The 24,161-nt window shown below is 39.0% G+C and overlaps 1 protein-coding gene across 1 annotated transcript in view; it reads left to right on the top strand.

The window, feature by feature from the left end:
• LOC145992369 (uncharacterized) overlaps window positions 1-23,093 on the top strand; it is a 36,441-nt gene extending 13,348 nt beyond the window's left edge. Inside the window, exons 3-5 of the mRNA XM_083128752.1 lie at window positions 4,827-5,392; window positions 21,586-22,640; window positions 22,906-23,093. Of these exons, the coding sequence (XP_082984878.1) occupies window positions 4,827-5,392; window positions 21,586-22,640; window positions 22,906-23,093 (1,809 nt within the window). The remainder of the gene's footprint in view (window positions 1-4,826; window positions 5,393-21,585; window positions 22,641-22,905) is intronic.
• The last annotated feature ends 1,068 nt before the right edge of the window (window positions 23,094-24,161 follow it).

Raw genomic sequence — 24,161 nt, 5'->3', positions numbered from 1 at the left:
AACACAGTTTCAGGAAACCATTTATTGGCAACAGGTACAGCAAAGGTTCAGCTATTTTTCAACATAGCAACCACCAGAATTGAGACACTTGTCGTATCGTGGTATCAACTTTTGAATCCCACTGTCGTAGAACTCTGCCGCCTGTGAATGGAACCAGCGTGTGACAGACGTCTTCAGCTCTTCGTCGTTGCCAAAATGCTCACCGGAGGACAGGAATTTCTTGAGGTGCAAGAAAACGTGAAAATCGCTGGGAGTCAGATCAGGACTGTAAGGTGGATGATCAAACAACTCCCAGCCAACTCCCAACCAACTGCTGCTTGGTTTCGGGGGTGAAGTGCGAAATCCACGTCTCATCGCCCGTGACGATCCTGTCGAGGAAATCATCGCCGTCATCATGGTACTGTTGCAGGAATGTCAGTGCTGCTCCTGAACGTTTCATTTTGTGTTCGGGTGTCAGGTTTTTCGGCACCCACCTGGCACACAATTTTTTGAACAGCAGGTGCTGCGTGACAATCTCATGCAACACGGATCGCGATATCTGCGGAAAAAGTCTTCTCAACTCTGTAATCATGAAGCGACGGTTCTCTACAATGCGCTGCCGCACCAGCTCAACCAGATCATCAGTGATGAGGGACGGACGCCCACTGCGCTCTTCATCATGGACACTTTGACAACCTTCCGAAAACTGCCGACACCAGTGACGCACCATCTGCTTACTCATAATGTTCGGCTCATAGACCTCACACAGCTGACGATGAATGTCAATTGGCGCAATGCTTTGTGCATTCAGGAACTTTATCACCGACCGAACCTCGCATGCGGCGGGAGAAGGAATACGAGCTTCCATTTTGGACCACTGCTGCCTCGCCACTGGCATGCGGCGGGAGAAGGAATACAAACTTTCACTTCGGATCACTGCTGCCTCGCTACTGGCGCCGGGCGGGATCTGTCCGCCTGGCATAGGATTGATACGTCTTAGCTCTGCTGCGCATGTGCAATTTACACGGCTCATTATGTTTAGTTTCACGAGAAAAAAATAGGGAAACTTACTTTCTGGATGCGCCTCGTATCTTGACAGTGACGTCAGCTGGGACCGCACTGCAACTTGATGTATCACTCCGTGCCAAGCATGAAAAATTTTCTCCGTCACATTTGTGTCTCCAAGTCCGCTGAGAAAGCACATGCGATGAGCGGAACGTTTTTGCATGCAGCTGATCTTCATGTGGAGAAATGTCAATGCTTGGCGCTAACGAAATACAACACGGAAAGATAAACAAATTACAAAGTTAAAAATATATTTGGACTGAGAAACCAACGGAATTTTAATGTTTTGAAAACATGTAGTAAACGAAGTACTGACATAAAGTAAACATTGTTTTTACAAGTCTCTCACGAAAGCCACTGTTGATGTAATTTTTTTCTCCAAGCATTGTTTGTCTCATTGCGAACAGAATGATATGGATTATCCATGAACCATGACAGGTACGCTATTTGGTTGAAGTTTGGGTAGAATGTTGACGAACCACGTCTCAAAACACTGTCTCAAAGTCTTTTCTAGAACGAAACAACAAACAAACACTTTCCACAAAACCATCTTCGCTTCCTACATACTCGTCAAAGAACCTTCCATTTTTCGCCTGGGGCTGAACTCTTGAGCCTAGATTGAAAGCATACCAAAGTGACAGGCACATATCTAGAAATACATTTCGGGGGGAGGAGGTCCGACCAAGTGTCTCAATAATAATAATAATAATATAGTTAGAATAATTATATCGAATTAAAATAATATTAATTGAATATGTAAATTAATTAATAGTACATTGTTGTTATTACATGAATAGTAAAAGAATATATATATAACATGAATTCATTATGTAATTTACATGTAGTTAAGATCGTCAAAATTTGTGTAAAAGTAACAGCCGTGGCAAGGAAATTAATTTCAAATAGACATAGTATTGAATATTTATTGAATAACAAAAAAGTACTTTAGATCATATTGTAATAGGCAAAAATAATTGTACTGTGATCGCTTTTAATTGCCTATTGGAATTGATGAAAAGTAAATTTGGTGATTAATATTTGGACGGGTTAAAGTTACAGTGGTGTCAGTCACTTTGTTAAAAGGAAGAAAACGTCTCACTCACAGCACTTTGCTGATCAACACAACAGCTGGTTCCTTTATCACTAGACCTTAAACTGTCAACTGTTGACAGTTGAATGAATCTCTGACTTACTTCACGTTTTCTGTTAACCGATTGACTTGTATAGATCTGGTTTCTGTGTCTAAGTTTTTTTTTTTAAAAAAAAGTTACTTACACCACTTTAACTTTAACCTGCCCATTTCTTGCATATTATCATACGTAGTAGTGTGTATAAATCTTTGGAAGCCGTATGAGTATGAGCCATATTCCTTGCCTTTCAATAAGATCAGTGGGGTAAAACCATCGATTGTACATACAACAAATGCTAAACAATTATATTTTGAATACTTAATTTTAATACTTGCTAAGTCTTTCGGAAGGTGGGGGTCCGAATCCCATGGATCCCCTAAGTACATGCTTGCAGTCTGAAACAACTGTTGTGCCCTCCCCAGCTTTGTTTACAGAATGGCCGAAGGCCGACATTAACTCATGTCTCATACATGTAACGAAGATTTTTTTTCACAGCAATCCAATATTGCTTTATTGGCGTAGATATTGGTGGATCCAAGCAACAGTGTCGTCTACGAACGCTTCGTTATCTTAATACAAACCCAGGTCTTACGAAATACGCCTCATTTTGATGTGCTTATGGATCAGGATCTCAATCAATTGCGGCAGTCACTTTTCCCATTGTTGGAAATTTACCTTTCTCATTGCCCCTAAATCTTTTTGTGACAATTGAAATCGGCGTTTCATCACAAGAACGAATACGTTTACAAATCCCCCTCCATATGACTATTCAAAGTTTTCCTTTTACGATGCGATTTAAATTAACAAGCAAGCGAAACTCTTGCCCGGATCTTGCCCCGCTGAGGATGCGTGATAACCAGCAGACAAAGATAGACTCGCCCTTAATCTCACTTCAACCAGCAAACACCTCCGAGATTCGGGTCAACGAACCCACGCATAAATTTGTTAGCTTTGACTTGCAGCAAGACAATCGTACCGAATACTCTTCATTTCAACAGTTTTTTCAGATTCTAACATCTTCAATACATTTCTATGTACTGTATACGATGCAACGTGCTTCAAGTAAGGAACTATATTTTTGTGTTCAAGTCTCGCGAGCTTGCCGTTCGAAGGCACGTAGCCATCCTGCATTCATTATCTGAGTCCAGTTTATTATGTTTAGGTATCGTGCTCATTTTAATGGTTGTTTATTATACGTTATTATATTCTGCAAGAATCCTCGCATTGTGACAGTTTGAAATGTCTTCCCTTGTACCTTAATCTATTGAATGTCATTCACTTGTTTTTCTTTTTTCCGAGTGCAGACAGTGAAAGTATGAACGCTGTAAGTTTGCAATATTCTTACAACGTCACTGTCAAGTTAGGTTGCACCTGAGTATACATCAATGAGATTATTGTTGATTGCATAAAATACCTAATGTGACATGCACACACACACACATCTATCTGTTACCCAGAATTTGAACCTACTATATGCATCAAAAATATTGAGGCCCCTGTGTATGTGCTTGTGCGGGAGGAAAAAAAATCACATTTTCCTCATTGAAAAGCTTGAAGTATTTTATTTCTTAATAAGTGTTATCTGAAAATTAATTTTAACTCTATTTTCTTATTTTACAACAAAAAGTGTAGTTTTTTCTTCCAATTTTCAAGAATGGATAACACGGTACAGTTTGTAGTCAACTGTACATATAATATTGAGATTGTGTGTACTTGAAGTTTGATTATTTTTTGACCTCTGTGAAAAAGAAATAAAATGCAGATCTTTAGTAGATACTTCAAAAACTGATATTTTAGGGAAACGTGCAAACTTGAATGCATAATTGCAAATTCAATGAAATTGCAAAAAAAATGTTGATATAACACATTTGATCAAAATCGAGAAGTTTGACGTGCATACCTCAAATATGACCAGATATATTAATTATTTTTTGCACTCCTAATATGGCAAATGTACGCATGGCATATGGCAAAACTTGGCCAATCTTGGATACTGCAGGTTCCAGGTATCTTCCACAGCATTGCCGCCTTGCTGCACACCATGTGGGATTGTTGTAAATACGTTCCATTGATCCAATCCAGAGTATTAAAACCCATTATCATTCTCAATTTACATTGTGAAAGCTATTTTATACACATTTGTATTCAACAGAGTAAAGATGTTAGTTGAACTTGGCAACATCACACTGCTGACAGCCTGCAGTTTCCATGGTTTAACAGACATCCATATACTGACAGAATGAGTGGTGTTATCACATTCATGTCTATTAAGTTCCTATTAAACTAAATGACTCAATATTGATCTAAGACAATTTGTTTTAAAAAAATCATAGGTTCATATAATTCCTGTTATTGATTCAGTAAATCCATTCTTTTTGCACAATATTGACATATAATTAATGAAAATTGCAAATTTTGAATGATTTTCTGGATATTTAAACTACCGCAAATGTGTTGGAAACCAGTTTGCTGACCCTGTGAAATGCTTGAATTCTGGAAATGTATCTGGTGATGTCAGTGATTAGATTTGAACTAATATTCCGTATGTGGATACCAGAGTATTGGTCTCAACTCAGCACTAATGTTATTTTGGATGTATCATGTTGATGTGAGTTTCTTACAGTGCTTATGTTATGTTGAAATCTGTTTCAGAACTCGGATCCTCCTTGGAGTTCTTCACAATCACAAAGTACATCAGTACCAGCAGCAAGTAATGAAAAATGCTCCCTTCCTAAAGACTATGTGGCTCCAGTTCAAGCAAGTATTCTTTTGTCTGAAGATATTGTTATCAAGGATGAGATGCATGATGCCAGTTTTACCTCTTGTGAAGAGTCCCCTTCGAAGAGTACCTGGCACGAGCAGATCACAGTTTGTAAAGTTGAAACTACAAGTGGTCTGAAGAGTGATATCACTGGCAGCTCTGGCCTTTGTGATGAACAGTACACTGAGACGAGTGTAAATAATGATGCAGTTTTAGCATTGGAGAAAGTAGAACGTGTAGATGAAGACATGGGTGATAGGGCTCGGATCGAGGGACCAAATTCCTCTGAAATGTTGCCTTCCGGACATGTTGTTGTTGAATATTCAAGTGACACAGGACATTACAGTGATACAGCTGAAAATTATGCTGAAGGTGATGACGAATATGTACCAACTGCAAGCACATCCAACAGTTGGAGGCGTATGCAGAGGCAAAGGAGGACAGCAGATGGAGAAAGGTAGGTGCAAATTCTTTGTACATGTAAGACTAGAACTGAGTACGGCAGGTTTTCTTCCTCGCATTTAAAACTAGACTTTACACAAGTTGCCATTTTGACCTCATTTTTACACCAAAAACTGATAACATGGGACATGAAAATTTATATGGGAAGGATATCAAGCTTGTGGCCAAGTGGGAAAATGTCGGAGAATTTCAGATAGCTTTCAGACAATAGTAACAAACTGCAAATGAAGAGTGAGACACGACATTCACTCACTCATTGCAATGCGTGACCAACAGACCGAGGGAAAAGGGCCCAGTTGAGTTAACAAGCAAGTAACAATTGACATGGTCAGCTTGTCGTGTCACTCTGGCATAAAATGTTACTATTTTCGGAAGATTGTGTCTCAAATTTTAAATTAGTGTGATACCTTGGTGTACCTACAAATCTCTTAATTTCAAGCAAGCCAATCTTGTAAGAGACACCTTTTGGTATGGAGCACCATATTTGAATGGGTGAAAAACTGCTTTTGCATATTCATTTTAAATTTTATAACAAGCGAATAAAGTATTATTAACACACATACATGCAAAAATCACAGGTGGACAAACATTGTGGGTGGGGGTTAACCTATCACCAGCAAATACCTCCTCAAAATTGTTTATGCAATTTATTATCACTCAGATCTATTACTTTACTATCTTGTCCTCCTCCATAGTCGAGCGGGTCTTGAGATCGTTCGCTGCGGGACGGCGTAGGTTCGAATCCGGCTCTGGTCGGAATTTATTCGGCCTAGTATAGGGCCGGTGGCAACCCACCATCGTGAGGAAATTGGGGAGCTCCGAGTGAGTGAGCATAATCCGGTCGAGACGACCTACTATAACGGCTGGGGATACGTCGGGCTGACCCCCCGACTATTCCAATACTGGTTGAAGATCTCCATGCTTAGAGGTGATGAGAGAAAGTGTGGGAGGGAGACAGGCAGTCGCTAGGTATGCCCAGGCCCTTCATGGGCTGTTGCGCAAAGGATTATTATTATTATTATTATTATTATTGTTACTACTTTACTATCTTGCCTCCTTTGCAGCTGTGCATATAACTAAATGGGATTCAAGTTGCAGTGAAAGTTTTTCTGTTAATGGTTGTGTTCCAGGAATGTGCTGATACTGATTTTTTATGGGAACCAGTAGAGTACTAATATAAAATTGACTGGTATTAGTTCAGTAAAAGTGGAAAATAAATCTAGAATATTCGTTCATCTCCTTAAATAATGTATATGACAGTGACTGATGAATTTGGGCTTGAAAATAAAAATCCTGTATTTTAAAATTTATTTTACACGAACAGAACACTTTCCTTTATATTGCCAACATTAGTAACAAAATAATGCACATACCTGAGAAACATCTGCACATGTAGCTCAGCTGATGATATTGAGGTAGGATGTTATGAGGAGGATAATAAATATTAAAGGAAAGTAACAGAAACAACCCTGTATTACTCAGTGCTATAGTACTGCAAACACAAGTACTATAGCAAACAAGTAACACCAAACTCAACGTGATTAAAGTTCTATCATTTAGTAATTTGTTGTGCATCCTTGTACAGCTAGGAGAAAATCAACATGGTTACAGAAACATTAAAACACACCCTAAAATTCCTGTAATTTCTGTTGGCAGACAAACTCTGCAATGATAGAATTTTGAAAATCTCGTTTCGCCACGTGCTGGAACAATCATACCTAGCAGCCAGTAGAGTAAAAAGCATGACACAACAAATTAAATCATCAATTCCTAGCTTTCGACCCTTTTTTAGGCTCATCATCAGAGAGATGGACTTGGTCAAAAGTTAGGAATTAATGTTTTAATTTGTTGTGTGCTGCATTTTTAAACATAACCTACAGACATAAAGGTAAAAATCAAGAAGCAATACATGATCCAAGGTTCTTGTCAGGACAGTGTGGAAGTTGTATAAATGTGGGTCCGTAACAACAGCAATTTTCTACAGACTTACATTACATCTATGCTTGCTTTGTGTCCGAATCCAGAGCATTCCTGATGGTATAGTGTTATGGTTCTGTGTTCCTGTGTTTGATTCATAGTGGAGGCACATTGCACATTGGTTCTGATCTCACATTAAACTATAAGTCCAGTTGTGATTAGGTGATCTTTGCATTAAGTGGGCTTAAACTTTAGCAGATGGCTGGTTTGAAATGAAACCATCACATGGTAGCAATTGACATTGCACGTCTTGAGAACTATAGATGATAATTAATTTAAAACTGTCTTTTTTGTTCATTTATATACATATGAAGATATGACATATTGGAATGACAAAACAACAATTTATTTTTGCTATTTTTAACAAATGAATTTTGAAAATGTCAATTTTTTTCCTCCAAATAAAATACATTACATTAAATGCAACTTATGAATGAATATTACTCTTCCATCAATGATTTTTTGCAGATATGTTTTACTTTACATGTACCGGAGCCATGGTGGTCTAGTTGGTATGGCATCTGACTGCCACGCAGGAGACCCAGGTTCGGTTCCTGGGGTGAGTGACCTTGTCCCTGCATAAAGCAGTTCCGTTGCTCATCCAGGGTGGCTACTCATCGGGAATTCCTTGAATTTTGGGAATTATGCGTGAATTATTGGCTCTGGGAATTCTACATGAATCCTGCATGCATTTTTCTCCGTAGACGTGAAAAATTGCAACTTCTTAAAATCCATATCCCATTGAATTTATATACATTTAAAATTCCCTGAGGGAAGTATTTCACAGTTTAGCATTTTTTGTCAAGGAAAGAGAGAAAGCTGCGTGGAAAATAAAACATAATTCTCTATTCGTTCACTTTGTTAGTGTCATTTGCAGAATCCATGTAACACCTGAAAGATTATTGACACAAAGAACAATATTTCGTAGATTAGTATATCCCGTCACATTCGTGACTTGTATTTGGAGATGTATTACGAGTATTGAGTATGAAATGGCAAATGTAAACTCTGCACCTTAAACTAAATAATTTAAATATATTGTTAATCGAAGTCAATTATAATTTTTGGATACGTTTGAATCATACATGCCCTATATATTGTTAATATATTTCTGTGTTTGTGTGTGTGGAGAGGCGGTAATGTGTAAGGGTGAAATAGAGAAAAGATCTGTTTGTACCCTTGAAGTTATGGAAAGTTAGCCTTCAAAATCGGGAATTATACTTGAATTTTATCATGGTTCGAGTGTGGCCACCCTGTCATCCATCTCAAATCAATGGGTACCTGTGTGAAACCATAGATGGTATAGGTGGCTGGAGCACAATGCTGATCACATTGCCTCCAAAATGGCCAAGATTGAGAATATGTGGGGCTCTCACTCACATATGGCCTTCATGGCACGGGAAACTTACATGTAATAATGGAAACAAGAAGACTTGTTCACAAATTGTGGCAATTAGGGGTCGGGTAGGATATATCCATGTGACTTATATCAAATGTCCTAATGCACCACGGTGTTGATTATGCCATCAGACACCTGGAAATCTGGCAATGGTCCTCGTGGACTTTCTGGTGTTCGAATCAATGATGTCCTCTGACTACTCTACGGACCGTGGTGTCATTATACTTTCCGAATGCTGTGAATGATTTTTGCACTCTCATGCAGGTGACATTCTCACCAGCGCCTTCCCACTCTTCCGAACTTTGTGTACAAATGACCTGGCGACATTAAAAAAAAAACATGCAATATCAACATTGTTATGCTTTGAGTATATCACAACAATCACAGTGTACCTTTTTCATTTCTTGCATTAGATGATAGTCTGCCATTGTTACTCAGAAAAGATAAAAGTACAGCAATTAGTTCTCAGGCGCACATTCACATGCCCTCAAATACCTTAAGCACCTGTATATTTGAATGAAATCCCTCTTCTTCTTTTTTTTAAATATATATATAAATAAATAATAATGTTTCACTGGGCTACAATTAAATTCGTAAGTATTTTATAAACTGTGTTCCATGTAGGATGCCCAATTTGAATCGAGTGCTATTGTTTTGTTTTGAGGTTGGCAGACCTGTTCTTACCAATGTTGTTATCTGTTGTCATGCCGATTAATGTAGCCTCAATTGTTTTGACTTGTTTGTTGTGGTTACGATATGGAACTCCATGAAAAATTCCCACAGTGAGTGATCTCTTTGCACGGTGACCAGGAATGGCCGGCAAGTTCATGTGATCTTACACCCTGTGATTTCTTCTTATAGGAGTTTGTGAAATCACAGGTGTACGCCAACAAACAACGAACCCTTTTAGAACTGAAGGTGGAAATCATACGGTTGATTGGAGGCATCGGGACAGACATTTGCGAGAGGGTTATCAATAATTTTGTGGAGCGTATAAATGCATGCAGACTCAGTAAAGGTGGACATGTGCCTGACATTGTCTTTCTGTTACTGCTTACATATACAGAGGTTGTTCCGTCTACATTTGGCCAATTTTGACTTACCCAAAAATTTAGACGAATCCATGGCGCCAGGTCCGTAAGTGCTCGATGTGTGTCCCTTGGTTCCTAACAATAGCCCGACAGCGTAATTTCCACTGTAATAGGCTTCTCTGAAGAACTGGGAGGCGAATCTTGTCCCATTCACTTTGCACAGCTTTCCAAAGTTCTTCCACAGTTGTCACATGCCGTTTTCCCAAAGCCCGCTTCAGCAAGCCAAATCCACAATAGTCCATAGGACTTGCATCTGGAGATTTAACAGGTACCTCATTGAAAGGTATCACCTGTATACCACTTGCCTCCTCCATCTCCCTGTAGAATGCGAGGGACGATCGTGAAGTATGTGATGAGGCCTTGTCCATGTATGCGCACCAGATTGGCATCATTTCCGTACATTGTTGGAATCTCATGCTCGTAGATCGGCCGCATGATCTGCTCCTGATAATACTGCGAGTTTATTTTGCAGTTCTTCGCCACCCATGCTTCATCGAGCGTTACGACGTGCTTCCACCTTTGTTTTGCCAGATGCCGTTCGTACAGCTTCTGGGCGTTACACTTTCGTTCCTTTTGGTGGGCATCCGTGAGAAGATGGCAGCGAGCTTTCATGACTTTTTCCAGCTTGAGTTGATTTTGTAAGGTCCGGCTCACAGTACCCAAAGACACGTCAAGACGATTAGCCATACACCTTTGTGTTGGCGGATTTTCTTGCATTGCCATTTTGCGCAGTTTCCTCTGCATGGTAGGGGTGGCCTCGGTGCATTCCCGCTTCCCAGGCAACTTCGTTGGTGATCCAAATGGTGGAGCTTCGTTGCTCTTGTACTTTTTAATAACATTTTTCATTCCACTTAAACTGATGTTGCAACCATTCTTCTTGCACTGTTTTCTAATGACAGAAACACTAAACTGGGCGTCATAAAGAGCCGCAACATAGCCTTCCCAAAACCGGCTTAGTTTGGGCTGCATGTTGGTCACAGATCGGAAACCCACACACTTGGAAAAAGATTTTACACAACACTCACAACAATGGTCCTGTTTTGTGTGTTATTTTCGTCCGCGCGGATAAACAACTCCGTTCCCAGACAGTCACTGCACAACACTGCAGGATGCCACGTGCCAGTTCGGGTGAGTCCAATCTGCCTGGGAGGGGGGAGGAACGAAATCGGCCAAACGTAGACGGAACAACCTCTGTATGTGAAATATAACTTTTCATTCATAATTTGGAAAACAGATGCCGTAGTATGTAAATATGGAGAAACTAGTACTCACTTTATTCGCGAAACTGTTTTTTCTTCTTTGTTCTATTAATTTCAGTGGTCACTGCCACCATCCTCGTTGGAACTTGCTGTACTGTTGCTTGGCGTTCGTCTTTTGTTTGTAGTTCTCCGGCTGCCACTAGGTGTGCTGTTGTTAACTGTACGTCTGCACCCTAGTCATCTGCTGCTATTTCCCGGTGTTAACTGTTGTAGTAGTGGAATCCAAATGTGGTGTGCGGGAAATGCATTATGGCATACGTTTCCTTGATTTTTGTGTCTACGAGTGTGTGGGCAGTGTGTTTGACTTGTACCTTTTGAATTTTATGGCTATGGTATTTGATCTCTTTGGCAAGACCAGTAGTGGGTTGGGCTTTTTTGCATCCGATAGGTGCTGTTGGATTCTTTCATTGACAGATCTGATAAATCTGCAAATGTAATGTGCCTTGCACTCACACTCTGCATCATATACACCTGGGTTATCAAGGGGGAGAGGAAGTACCGTTTGTGTTGATTTGTTAAACTATTTTCATGATATTTTCACTATTTTTATTTAATTTTGTAATTCGGCATCCTATATGGAACACCCTATATATTGGCCAGTTAAGCCAGCAATTTTAACCCTTTGATTAATTTCCAACTCTGTGTAGGTTAAAGGCTATGGTTAAATTGGTAGACTCAGTGGCTTTCCACTGTAGTTACTTGTCACAAATCCCAATCTTGGCATGGTCTTTGTGAGTGAGTATCCTTTCATCAATGTCATCTAATTATTGCTCATCCTTATCATCATTTGAGTGTAAGTTAGTTTTTATGTCCATTTTATCCACAAAAAGGCTGATCAGGACTGGACCCACAGTTTAAAGTGGAATTGAGACTGGGACCCCTTGAAAACAAGTTGATGATATTACAACTATGCCATTCAGAGAGGTGCCCTTATCATTGTGATAAGTCAAAAATGATAGAAAAGTGATGTAAAATAACACACAGTACATTACAGATTAATTGTTAGCCAATTTCAGCGTATCAGTTTATTGGTAAATCAATTTTACTAGTCTGATGTTTCTATACAGGGGCAGCACCAGAGGGACACGAGGGGTGCTTGCATGCCCCTTAATTTTCTTCAGCACCCTCTATGTTTAACTGAAAACACTAACCTTAATATGTAATATTATGTCATGTTGTCATATTGAGCGCCGAATGATAGGTACTGAAGTAAGACCGTTATTATTGTATGCAACAGGCAAGCACTGAAAGAGGTGCCGATACTTTTCTGTACTGGCGGCAGCCTCTGTAAAGATCAGCAACAGCTTTATTCTTTTATCAGCATTGTTGTTATGAATTTTTTCTTCTTTTGTTTCTTCAAGTGGTCTGTTCGTGGTTTTTGATAATTTCATAGGGCTTAATGTGAGTTGTTTTTTTCTTTTTTGCATTGTTGATAAACTGTTTGTTTTCCGCCTACTTGTTCTTCCTTACACTGGAGTTAAAAATTCAGCTGCTTTTAAGGTATCACCAGGTTGTGCTCGGAAAATTATTTAATGTGAATTGTAACATTAAGGGTAGTTTTCTTCTTAATACGTTCTATGTATTTGTTCCACGTAACATGTCTAGTAAACGTACCATTTCAAGTTTTTCAAAAACTGTTAGGAAGACGTCCAATGTTGACGAAGAAATTTTACAGTTCGTTGTTGGGGATAGTGCGGCAGAAGGGATTTTAAAGATGACACAGTTTTTGCTCTGCTCTTTGCATTTTGTCTTGTGACTGACAAAAGGTATATACCTAATATACTATATATTTTGTGCCTTCATTGATTACATTCAAAAGGTTCAAAAATTGTGTTTTTAAGGGAAGGATGATTTTATTTTGTATTTCACTACATAGTTCAATAAGACTGCAACGTGTATCTGAATGTTTACACTATATGACCACTTTCTTGGAGTAGAAGACTTAATGTTAATCATCATAGACGTCTAGGGGGAGGGCAAGGTGGGGAGGGGGCAGCATCCCTGGAAAATGAATGTCAATCTAAAGTTATATATTTCACACATATATTTTAATTTCAGTCAGTAATTTATGTTAATCAGTGGCAGCGATTTTGGATGCAGTTGCCCCCCTCTTTTTGCTATTTTTGCCCCCGCACTATCCTAAGCCTTGCCCAGTTTTGAAAGGTTGCATGCATGTTTCATGTTTTCCTTATTTTCAGAATAGCACCCCTAGATGAATAATCCTGGCGACGCCGCTGTTTCTATAAATTATCTTCATGCAAAATTTTGCCATTTTGTTGTTATTTTTATGAGTATAATAATGGTGCAATTCATATACCCTGCCTTTAAGTAAATATCTAAGTATGCAGTTTCTCTTTTAAGGCAAAACCTCTTTGCATATACACCTGGTTCCATACATTAATTAAGAAAGTTTAGTTTCTTCATGAATACTTGCAACTTTTGGTTATCAACATCTATACCTGTACTTATCAGGAAAAAATTCACACCAGTCCATCCTTCTTAGCTATACATATACCCAATAAAGTTCTATTGGATTTTGACCCCTGCAAAGAGAAAGGCGAGAACGTGAAGTAAGACATACATGGAAAATCAGAAATAGTTCCATCAGCAATAACTAGTATCCAACGTTCAAGCAGACCATGGTTCCCATGGTGGTGGAACTCAGTGGAACATGAACTAAAGTAGTTATCTAGTGCGTTGTTCACTTCATTGAGGGTTTGGTATCTTCATCCCCTCAGATGGTTATTTAACGAATGGAACAAATAGTAATCCGACTGTTCAGTGTCTGGGGAATATGGCTGCTCCATTAGTGTTTCCTAGCCAAGTTGGATAATGTTGTCACGGGTGGCCTTAGCAACATGAGGTCCTGCATTGTCTTGAAGCGCAGTGACATCCCTGCAATTCACAAGCTCTCGCTCCACAGTTTTTAATTATTTTTTTTATCTCCAATTGCTGCAAGTACACAGTTGCATTGATCGTCTGGCCAAGTTGCAGCAGTTTGTGATGCATGACACCCCGTGCAGTCCACCAAACACAGAGTGCTGATGCAGTGGTGGTTTTTGTTGTTTGGGAGGCAGTTCATATGTTGTCAACCAGTGATGACAACATTGTAAAGAACCACTTCTGATCACACATGAGCACTTTGCCCATAAACAGATCCTTCTCCTGATGAGATAGCAAAAAAATACAAGTGTTGTGTCGCTTTGTGAGCCTCCGTCAACTCATTTGGGACTCATTGTCCACTTTATACTGTTTTCCAGACTGATGGAGGTGTTGGCAAATGGTTTCTTTCTGCACTGCAGTTGAATGCTTCTCCCAATGACTCACATGTTTGGCCATTATCAGCCTCAATAGCCACCTTGAGTGCCTTGTTGTCTATGGCTTGTGGGCATCCAGTACGTGGTGCATCCTGGAGGGATTGTACTGTACTAATTTACCACGTGCCTACCGAATGCCTGCCATATTTTTATTCCTGTATCACTAGCATTTGTTCCCAGTTTAAACTCTTAAAGCATACAGGCCCATACAGCATTGCTTGAGCTTCTCATGTTTGACTGGCTCGCACTGGCATCCCTGTTGAACTGGGTAACCACAACCAGCACACTGCAAGAGGAAACACTAACACGTTCCTGCCTCTTGTGTCTCACCTCGGAAGGAAAGGTGTAGGGAGCATTAAATTGTATAACATTTGAAACATTGTGTAAACCTCAACACACGTAGAGAAATTTGTTTTTTTGCTAATTTTTCAGTCTGAATCTAATTGGAGACCATGTTACTCTAAACTGATTTTGTGAAACTAACATTAACTCTCTGTCTATAAAGAGCATTCACTAATTTGACCATCTGCCATAGTCAGTTCTAGTCAGTTTATTTAGTTACATGTTTGCAAAGGAATAAAGCAGCTATTGTTATTCATTGATGCAACACAACATATTATGGTCATTTTTTTTAAAGCTGCTTTTTTGCTTTGGTACTGTTGTTTGTATTTAGTATATACTTGTGCTTTTGCAGTTATGCATACTATTTTATATTTGCAATGGTTTTCTTTGTGCCCCAATTGTGCATATCATCTCCATTGTGTATATTATGAAGTGAGTATATATTTCATACATGTATTTGATGATTAAAACTAGTGAGTGGTTGCAAAATTGTTGCTTGCTACCCTTCATATTACTGGAATTAGTATTCATTTGACAAAATGAATAACGAAGTAGAATGTAAGAAATGACATGTGGTGAAAAGCAACGGAGTATTAAATACAACACACAGAGTTTGGCAAACTGTTAAAACTGACAGTGTAGTACTACTGGTCTAGTATCTTCCACATATAATATGACAGGATTGCATTGTCCTTAAAAGACAGATGTACAGCCAACAGATTACACCTGGAAAACTTATTCTATAGGTGGACTTTAGTAGAATGTGGTATTTTTCAGGAATGCTAGGTACCTTTACTTTGTTCTCCCTTCACATATAGTACTTGCATGTTTAAGGGAAATCTTTGAATTCGTTTGTTACAATATGAATCTTTAATTTTTTTTCCTATTTGTCACTTTTGCAAAGAATTTAATTATTTTGTGTCTGAAGCTAAAATATCGTTAGTTATATATAAATACAGAAATTGTCCATTATAATAACCCATGGTGCAACAACCCATTCAGGTCTCAGACCTACCTACCGACTGCCAGCCTCACTCTCACCTGATCCTGCTTACCCGAGGATCCAACCAGTTAAGGGGTGACATGTGGTTAGCATGACGAACTCCCAGTTGTAAGTTTTCATGATAGGGTTATGCTATTCATTCTTAGCTCCCCAATTTTCTCATGATGGTGGGTGGCCACAGGTCCCATAGAGAAGCTGAAATTTCAGGAGATAAGTTGTTATGCTTCCCCATAAGTTGTTATGCTTCCCCCGGGAGACTTGAACCTGCATGCATCCTGTAGCCAGAGCTGAAACCATGATGCCTTAGACCAGCATTCCGAGGCTCTCCTGCATGCTATCCGGTCATCTCGGAATACGGGTGCATCTTCCTTTGATTTTAAACATGGGTTGTGGTGCTGGTTTTGTTATTTGATACCTTCTAGGTACTTATGAGGGAAAATTAGTTTTGTGAATGGATGGATACCCCCCTAACCTCCCACTCCCCTTTGTGTAGCTTCTGGGACCTGGATAGCCCAGCTGACTTTTCTACCTGCAGTTTCATCCGGGACCAAAACCGGAGCATGCAAACAGACCAATTCCAACTCATATTCAACTACACAACCAGTTGTCATGTTGACCAGGTCTAGGACATTTTGGTGTAACATATAACTTTATGCACAGAAAGAAAATAATGTACTTTTGCATTGACCTCTCTTTATTGTGTCCCTTCATACAAGCAATTTTACAGTGAAGCGTTACGAGCAACACCTCATAGGTAGCGAACAATATCTGTCCTATCATATGCAGCAACGAGTTTTTCTAGTCGAACACAACAGCCTTTGTATCTCTTTCTTGGCCGCTCAACGTTTCCACTGATTATCTGTTCATAGCGAGTTTCATTCAGAGCTACTTCTCGACGCAGGGATGCTCGGCAGAAACATGCGACTGGAATCCTCAATGCCAGCCCTGCACAGCATTGTTTGTTTTTCCATCTCCATTTAGGACAGCTCCGTAGTGATTCCAAAGTCTGACTGAGAACTTCGGCTGAAGCCTTTTACCTCTTTGCTGTGGACATCCTACGTAGTTGTCTTCACAGTAATCCAGAACTGGTTGAAGATCATATGATACTTCGCTGCAAAGTTCTTCAAAAGCTTGAGCTACATCCATTTCTGGTACCAATGCCAAGGCTGGTATCATACGGCACTGAAGTGAGAATGCTGTGTCCTTTGCATGTATCATCTGCAACCCTTCCAACTGCACTCCGCAATATATACATTGTGCCAAGTGGAAAAAACAAAACTTCACTTGTATTCCTTGGAAGACATGATGAAATGTGTTTGATGCTACCACTTCCATATCGAGCATTACATGATGTGGTCTTGTGGTCTTGCATTTGGAACCAAGTCAGTGACCTGAAAAAGGTAGATAAATAAATAAATAAATAAATAAATGTACCACTACATTAATAGTAATTACACTGAGCAAATGCACGTATGCATAAAACAATATACAATTGCAGTCTTTACAACAAACTATAACAAAAGAAATAATTACCTTTTCCTGTAATTCTACGTATGTTTGTTGCTGTTTGTTTGCCATCAACACATACAACGCTGGTAGTACCGAGCTCTCTATCTGCATGTGGATTGTATACAGCTGATAAAATAAAGTAGGTGCAACCTTAAATGTCCATCCGCAAACCATCTTGATGAATTCTTGATAAGTTCCAGGCTGGTGTTAGTTCCAAATAGAGGAATCCTATTAGTCTTCTTGTGGCCAAATCATACAACAGAAATTGCTGTCCGGTTTTTGTGATTCTGTATTCTCCTGAAATCTCCACTTCAGAAAGGCTGGTAGGCAGTGGATGCACCGTAATAGACTGCTGCTTCTTTCTGCTTAGTGTTGTTTTCATCGTGTCAATAGGTGGCAGATGAGATGCCACTTCAGGTTCAGCAGACTCCTAAAATCTCCCCAAAAGTTGTTGACTGCTTTCTTGAGTTTCCCTGGCACTGGTCTTCATTTCAGTGTATAGTAATCTGGCATTTAGTCCACTAACATCTGGTGCATGTGTGTGTTCGTTTACAAATTTCACCCTTCACAGTGTGGACTTTTTCAAAGAGCCACTGTCAGTACACTTGATCCTTTCTGGCCTTTTCTTTTAAATACGAAAATCCATCATGGATTAGTTTCTTTCCACCATTAGAACTATTCACTACAGAATGCATTTTTGAAGTGATGAAGAAGTAACTAACATTCAGTATTTATAGGCACTGAAAAGTGAAAGTGAATAACAGAGGTCAGAGGTGAAAGGCTATAAAGCAAAAGGCACCAAAATGTCAAGCACCAAAATGTCTGGCTCCCATTTCGACCCAAACCAGACCAGAAACACCAGAAAGTATGAAATTGTCTTCAGCAATGGTATCATTATGTTACTACATTATCTAACTGCTTTGCATACATTAAAAAAAATGCAACAGTTTCCTTTAATGTTAACTTTACAAATATAAACATAAAGTTTAAATGATGTTGAAACACCATAATTGAAGGGGATTTTTCAGTCTTCTGCATCATATCTTCTTGGACAACCGATTCCACATTTTGTTACTGTGTCTTAGCTTCAATCAGCATTAGATAACATTTTCCACTGTTGATAAAAGTATCTTCATTTTGCCAACCATAATTTGTTACACCTGGTCATAAGCTTACATATGCCCTGACTGTATACAATTTCAGCAGATCTCTCAAGTATTAAAGTTGACATGTGGGATAAGACAAAAAGTGCTGTTAGTTACAAAGAGAAAATATTAAAACTAAGGTATAATTACAGGGGCATAACCATTTTTTTTAAAAGATGGGGTTCAACTCTCAGGTAAAAGAAAATTAAAGAAATGCTAGGGAAAACAATAACTTGAATTGCACCTGCCACTATGCATATCATTGGTAATTACTGTATTAATAAAACACTAATTAAATCAGTAATACAGTTGAATATATTTTCATTTGTAATTTCGGCTCCTTGAATGACCTTACTATGATATAGAGTTGGAAGTGGTTGAAAAGAAAAATTAAAAAATAATAGTTTTTTCCTGTGACTTTTTTGGGCTTATTCCTCGCAAAGTGTTTCAAATCGATGGAAATAAATAACTTGGCTGTATTTTGTTGTTCCACAGCTTTCATTTATCTGTCTACTGTAAAAAGACACCATGTATATTTTGACTTAATGGCTGGTAAACCTGGTCACAGAGCAAGTTTTGACGTATTTAGGCCACCTAGTGTGGTTGTTAACCGTTGCGAGACTATTCCGTGGTTAAATTCATTTTATAAAATTCGATGCCCTGCTCGAACATTTTACCCATTTCTAATTTTTGAAACTTCACACATTAATATGCACCCTTGAAATTAAATATTATTAATAAATTATGGCATATGGCATGTGTCTAGGCTTGTTGCCTAATATTAAATTGTACAGGCACCAGACAAAAATATTGAGCCCTCTGTTTAGGTGCTTGTAAAATTGTACTCCCCTCTGTTTACGTGCTTGTAAAATTGTACTCCGTGGGAGGAAAGAAGTCAAATATATATCATTGGAAAGCCAGAAGTCTGCTTTTAGGCAAAAGCAAGACAAATTGATTTTAGCTCTGTCTGTTCTCTATTCAAACAAAAATGTTCATAAAAGTTAGTTTTTTCGTGTTTTTTTTATGTAAGTCGAATTCAGTTGTGTGTAGCTTCTTGTAAACCAGTTGTAAATATATGACATTTCTTGTGATTGAAGCTTGTTTATGTGGAAATATGTCATATATAATGTTGCTATCACTTGTGGAACAGCCACAATTAATGTTTAATTACAGTGTTGCAATCTCGATAACTGTTAGCCCAATGGCGATGCAAAGGATATCCAAATGATGAGCATGGAATAAAAATCAAATTTTCATGCCTTATCTTTTCATATTCTGCAAATTGAAAACGACAGACAGAATTGTTTTTCTTGGCAACTGGCTCGCGCATTTTCCTTCTCGTTGCTACGACGAAGTGCACTTTGTTGCCACACGCTGTCAGCATCACTTTAAACTCTGCGTTCAGGCAGCAGCTTTGACACGGAAAGTAAGCTGAAAGTTTTGGTTACAAAGCGAATTGTTGTGCACAGGGAAGCATTGAAAGAGGAACATAAATTGAGAGTATTTGAAAATAAGATCCTTAGGAAAATCTTTGGACCTAAAAGGGATGAGGAGACAGGTGAATGGAGAAGGTTACATAATTTAGAACTACATAATTTGTATTCATGTCCAGATATTATTAGAATAATTAAATCAAGAAGACTTAGGTGGGCAGGCCATGTGGCACGAATGGGAGAGGAAAGAGGAGTTTACAGGATTCTTGTTGGGAAACCTGATGGTAAGAGACCTGTAGGAAGGCCAAGATGAAGATGGAGGGACAACGTTGAGATGGACCTAAGGGAAATCGGTAGGGATGGAAAAGAGTATATAGAACTTGCTCAAGATAGGGAAAGATGGAAGGCCTGTGTTGCTGCAGCCATGAACCTTTGGGTTTAAGAAGGCTAGGGAGTGAGTGAGTGTGAGGGAAGCATTGTTCAGATACTGTAATGGACGAATGCAAATTTTCTTTTATTACTCTTGTGTTCCTACCATGAATTATTGCCTGAACTTGCACACATACATAAGATCCCTTACATGTACTTTTCCTTTCCTGTTTTCCTTTGTTATGAAGTTGCTATACATCGCAGGCATGTTATTTTTTTTTTAATCAGAGGAGACTGAGAAGCCAGAAGTCACGGGTTCGAATATTTGTTAAGATCTTTTATCGCCTTCATCAAATCGTGCTCTTCTTTGCACTTACTCTGTTGAAATGAGCGACATAAGATGTAGATACGGAGAAAATGACGTTCGTATAAAGATTGGAAAAAAAACTAGAAAATGTAACAAAAAGTAAAGTATACATTCATTCATAATATGACAAATTGTTTATTCATTATTTAACACTGCTACAATGCTTTGGATCGGACCAATGGAACGCACTTCCAATATTCCAGCAGGCCGGTAGCGAGGTGACAACGCTGTGCAAGTCACCTGCAGCCCGCGGAGTCTGAGATTGGCCGCATCTCGCCATACGTCATCTGCAAGTTTTCCATATTAGGAGTAGTCAATAATAATTTATATCTGTGGTCATACTTGAGATACATACATTAAACTTCTGGATTTGGATGAAATATGTCATATGAACAGCTTTTTACAACTTTATTGAATTTGCAATTATGCATTTCAAGATTGCACTTTTTCCTAAAATTTCAATTTTTGAAGAATCTAGTGAAGATCTTCATTTGACTTTTTCTACAGAGGTGCCAAAATAATCAGTGTTTTAAGTACTAAAAAATCTCAATTTTTATATCAATAGTTGATTATGAACTGTATGATGTTAATTTCCCCGTTCTTGCAAAATGGAAGAAAAAACTACACTTTTTAGTAAATTCTTCATTGTAATGAGAAAATGCAATGAAGAATAATTTCCAGATGACGCTTATTAAAAAACAGACACTGGAAGCTTTCCAATGAAGTATATTTGACTTTTTTCCACTTATGGAATACAATTTTACAAGCACGTAAACAGAGGGCTCAATATTTTTGTCATGGATAGTAGTTCGTCATATTTGATAAAAAATTCACTACAGCATCTGCATAAAGTGTAAAATTGGATGAGCTACTATCATGTGGCGATCGTACAGTACCAGACAACCAAGACTTTCAGTACAGGACAAAAAGAAGTTCAAAACCAGTGACCTAATAATGCCTCTTGTTTCTGTTCACAGCACAATGGCTGGAAATGAGAAGAGAAAGAGAGGAATGTGGACTGAAGAGGCCATGAAAAAGGCAATCGAGGGCGTCATGTCCAACAACATGGGAATACGACTTGCATCAAAGGTGTATACGGTTCCAAGAAGCACATTAGGAGATAGGTTGAAAGATATCACACGTGGGAAATCTGTGGATCTGATCCCTCAAATGGGTCGATTTCGACAGACATTTGATGCAGAGATGGAAAAACAGCTAGTCATGTATATGAAAGAGTTGGACAACATGTTCATGCCACTAAATAGAAAGGAATTTTTAAAATTAGCGTTCAACCTAGCAGAGCATTTAAAAGTGAGACATCAGTTTAATAAAACAGACAGAACTGCAGGAAAGAAATTTTTCTACGATTTCATGAAACGTCATCCAAATCTGTCCCTGAGATCACCTGAGTTTGCAAGCATGCAGAGAGCTGCAGGTTTCAACAGACACCAAGTTGACCGTTTCTTTACAAAGTATGAACAGCTACTCAGCACTTACAATTTCACAGCTAACAACATATACAACTGCAATGAAACCGGGGTTTCAGTTGTTCATGATAATGACGTTGAAGTTACTTCACCAAAGGGCAAGAAGCAAGTCAGCAAAATAACATCAGGAGAGAGAGGAAGGAATATTATGGTTCTACTCTGCATAAATGCTGCTGGTGACAATTTTGTCCCTCCCCTGTTTGTGTTCCCAAACAAAATTGGCGTTGATGAGATTTTGAAAAAGGATGCTCCTAGAGGTAGTGTTTTTGCAGCAGAAGAAAGTGGTGTGATCACAGTGAAAGCATTTTTGAAGTGGTTGCAGCTGTTTGTTGAGTGGGCTCATCCTACTGCCAAGGATCCAGTGCTTCTCATATTAGACGGACATACTGCTCACAGAGATCTTGCAGTGATTCTATTTGCAAAGGAACATTATGTTCATATGATAAGTCTGCCTCCACACACGAACCACAAGTTGCAACCTTTGGATAGGGTTGTAATGTGTCCTTTCAAAGCTGCTTACAATCAAGCATGTAGTCTCTGGATGAGTAAGAATCAGCCTTTTCAAATCACACAGAAAGATGTTGCTGGGCTTGTCAATACCGCCTTCTCTTCCATTTGTAGAATGGAACTTGCGCAATCAGCTTTCTTCTGTACAGGTCTTTATCCTATGAATCCAGGGGTATTTACCGATTTGGATTTCCTCCCCGCTGAGAACTTTACAGAGCGTAGTGGGGGTCATGTTTCTGCAACCAGTGCTGAGTAATCTGCTGCTACATCAACATGCTGCACAGATCAATTGCAACTCCACAGTCTCTGAACCAGGACCCTCGTTCACTGATCTGTCTTCAACCAACATGTCCAGCAAGCCTTCAACTTCACACCAAGTACCTGTGTTGAAGATGCCAAACTTAACAGTTCCTCTTTCATTTGAACAGTCAGATACCACATACGCTCACTTCAAAATCTCTCCTACACCTCCAGCAGAAGAGAAAGTTTGAAGAAGATGACAAACACAGCAAAGTCAAGTCCTGACTTCCAGTCCTTACAAACAACAACTAGAGGTGGGAAAAAAAAGTGACTGAACAGAAGAAAATGAAAACACAGAAGGGATAAAATGGATGAGACATGCAGGATGGTGGAAAGATGAAACGAGGAAACATGTCACGCACTTCTACAAATGGAGCAAAGGAGGATGACGATAACATGCCACCTACGAGGTAAACAAAACACCTGGACTTCAGTTCCGATCACAAAGAAACAACAGAATGCATCATTTGTCGTGAGACATTCAATGAAGAATAGGTGCAATGTCTTTTGTGTAATGGTTTGGCCCACGTCTAATGTGCAGATGAGGAAAGCATCTTGTACTCATCTATAAGCTAACACATTGCCTATCCAGATTTTTGTTTTTCTTCAAATGCTACTTTTTTTATTTGCAATCTCATTTGTACTTTCATTCCAATTTTTCATCAATGATTCCCTGTTCTTAACCCATTTTTCGCTGCAAATTTTTAGCTGGATGAAATTACTTCCAACTTCATGTTAGATTACTGTTAGAGGCACTGATAATGCAAAACAATATCATTTTATAAATACGGAGAAACTAGTACTCACTTTTATCTGCGAAGCTGTTTTTTCTTCTTTTTCGATTAATTTCAGTGGCCATTGCCACCATCCTCATTGGAACTTGCTGTACTGTTGCTTGGCGTGCATCTTTTGTTGGTAGTTCTCTGGCTACCGCTAGGTGCGCTGTTGTTAACTGTGCATCTGGGTTTGTGTCGTCTGCTATTTCCGGGCGATAACTGTTGTAGTAGGGGAATCCAAGTGTAGTGCGCTTGCCCACTATCGATGTTTAGCTCGTGCGGGAAATGCATTATGGCGTGCATTTCCTTGATTTTGGTGTCTACGAGCGTGTGGGCAGTGTGTTTGACTTGAACCTTTTGAATTTTATGGCTATTGTATTTGATATGTTTAGCAAGACCAGTAGTAGGTTGGGCTTTTTTCGAATGTGCTAGGTGCTGTTGGATTCTTTCATTGACAGATCTGATGGACCTGCCGATGTAATG

The sequence above is a fragment of the Lepisma saccharinum genome, chromosome 9, assembly GCF_977018435.1.
Source record: "Lepisma saccharinum chromosome 9, izLepSacc3.1, whole genome shotgun sequence".
Taxonomy (NCBI): Eukaryota; Metazoa; Arthropoda; class Insecta; order Zygentoma; family Lepismatidae; genus Lepisma; species Lepisma saccharinum.
This window is presented reverse-complemented; position numbering and strand designations above follow the sequence as displayed.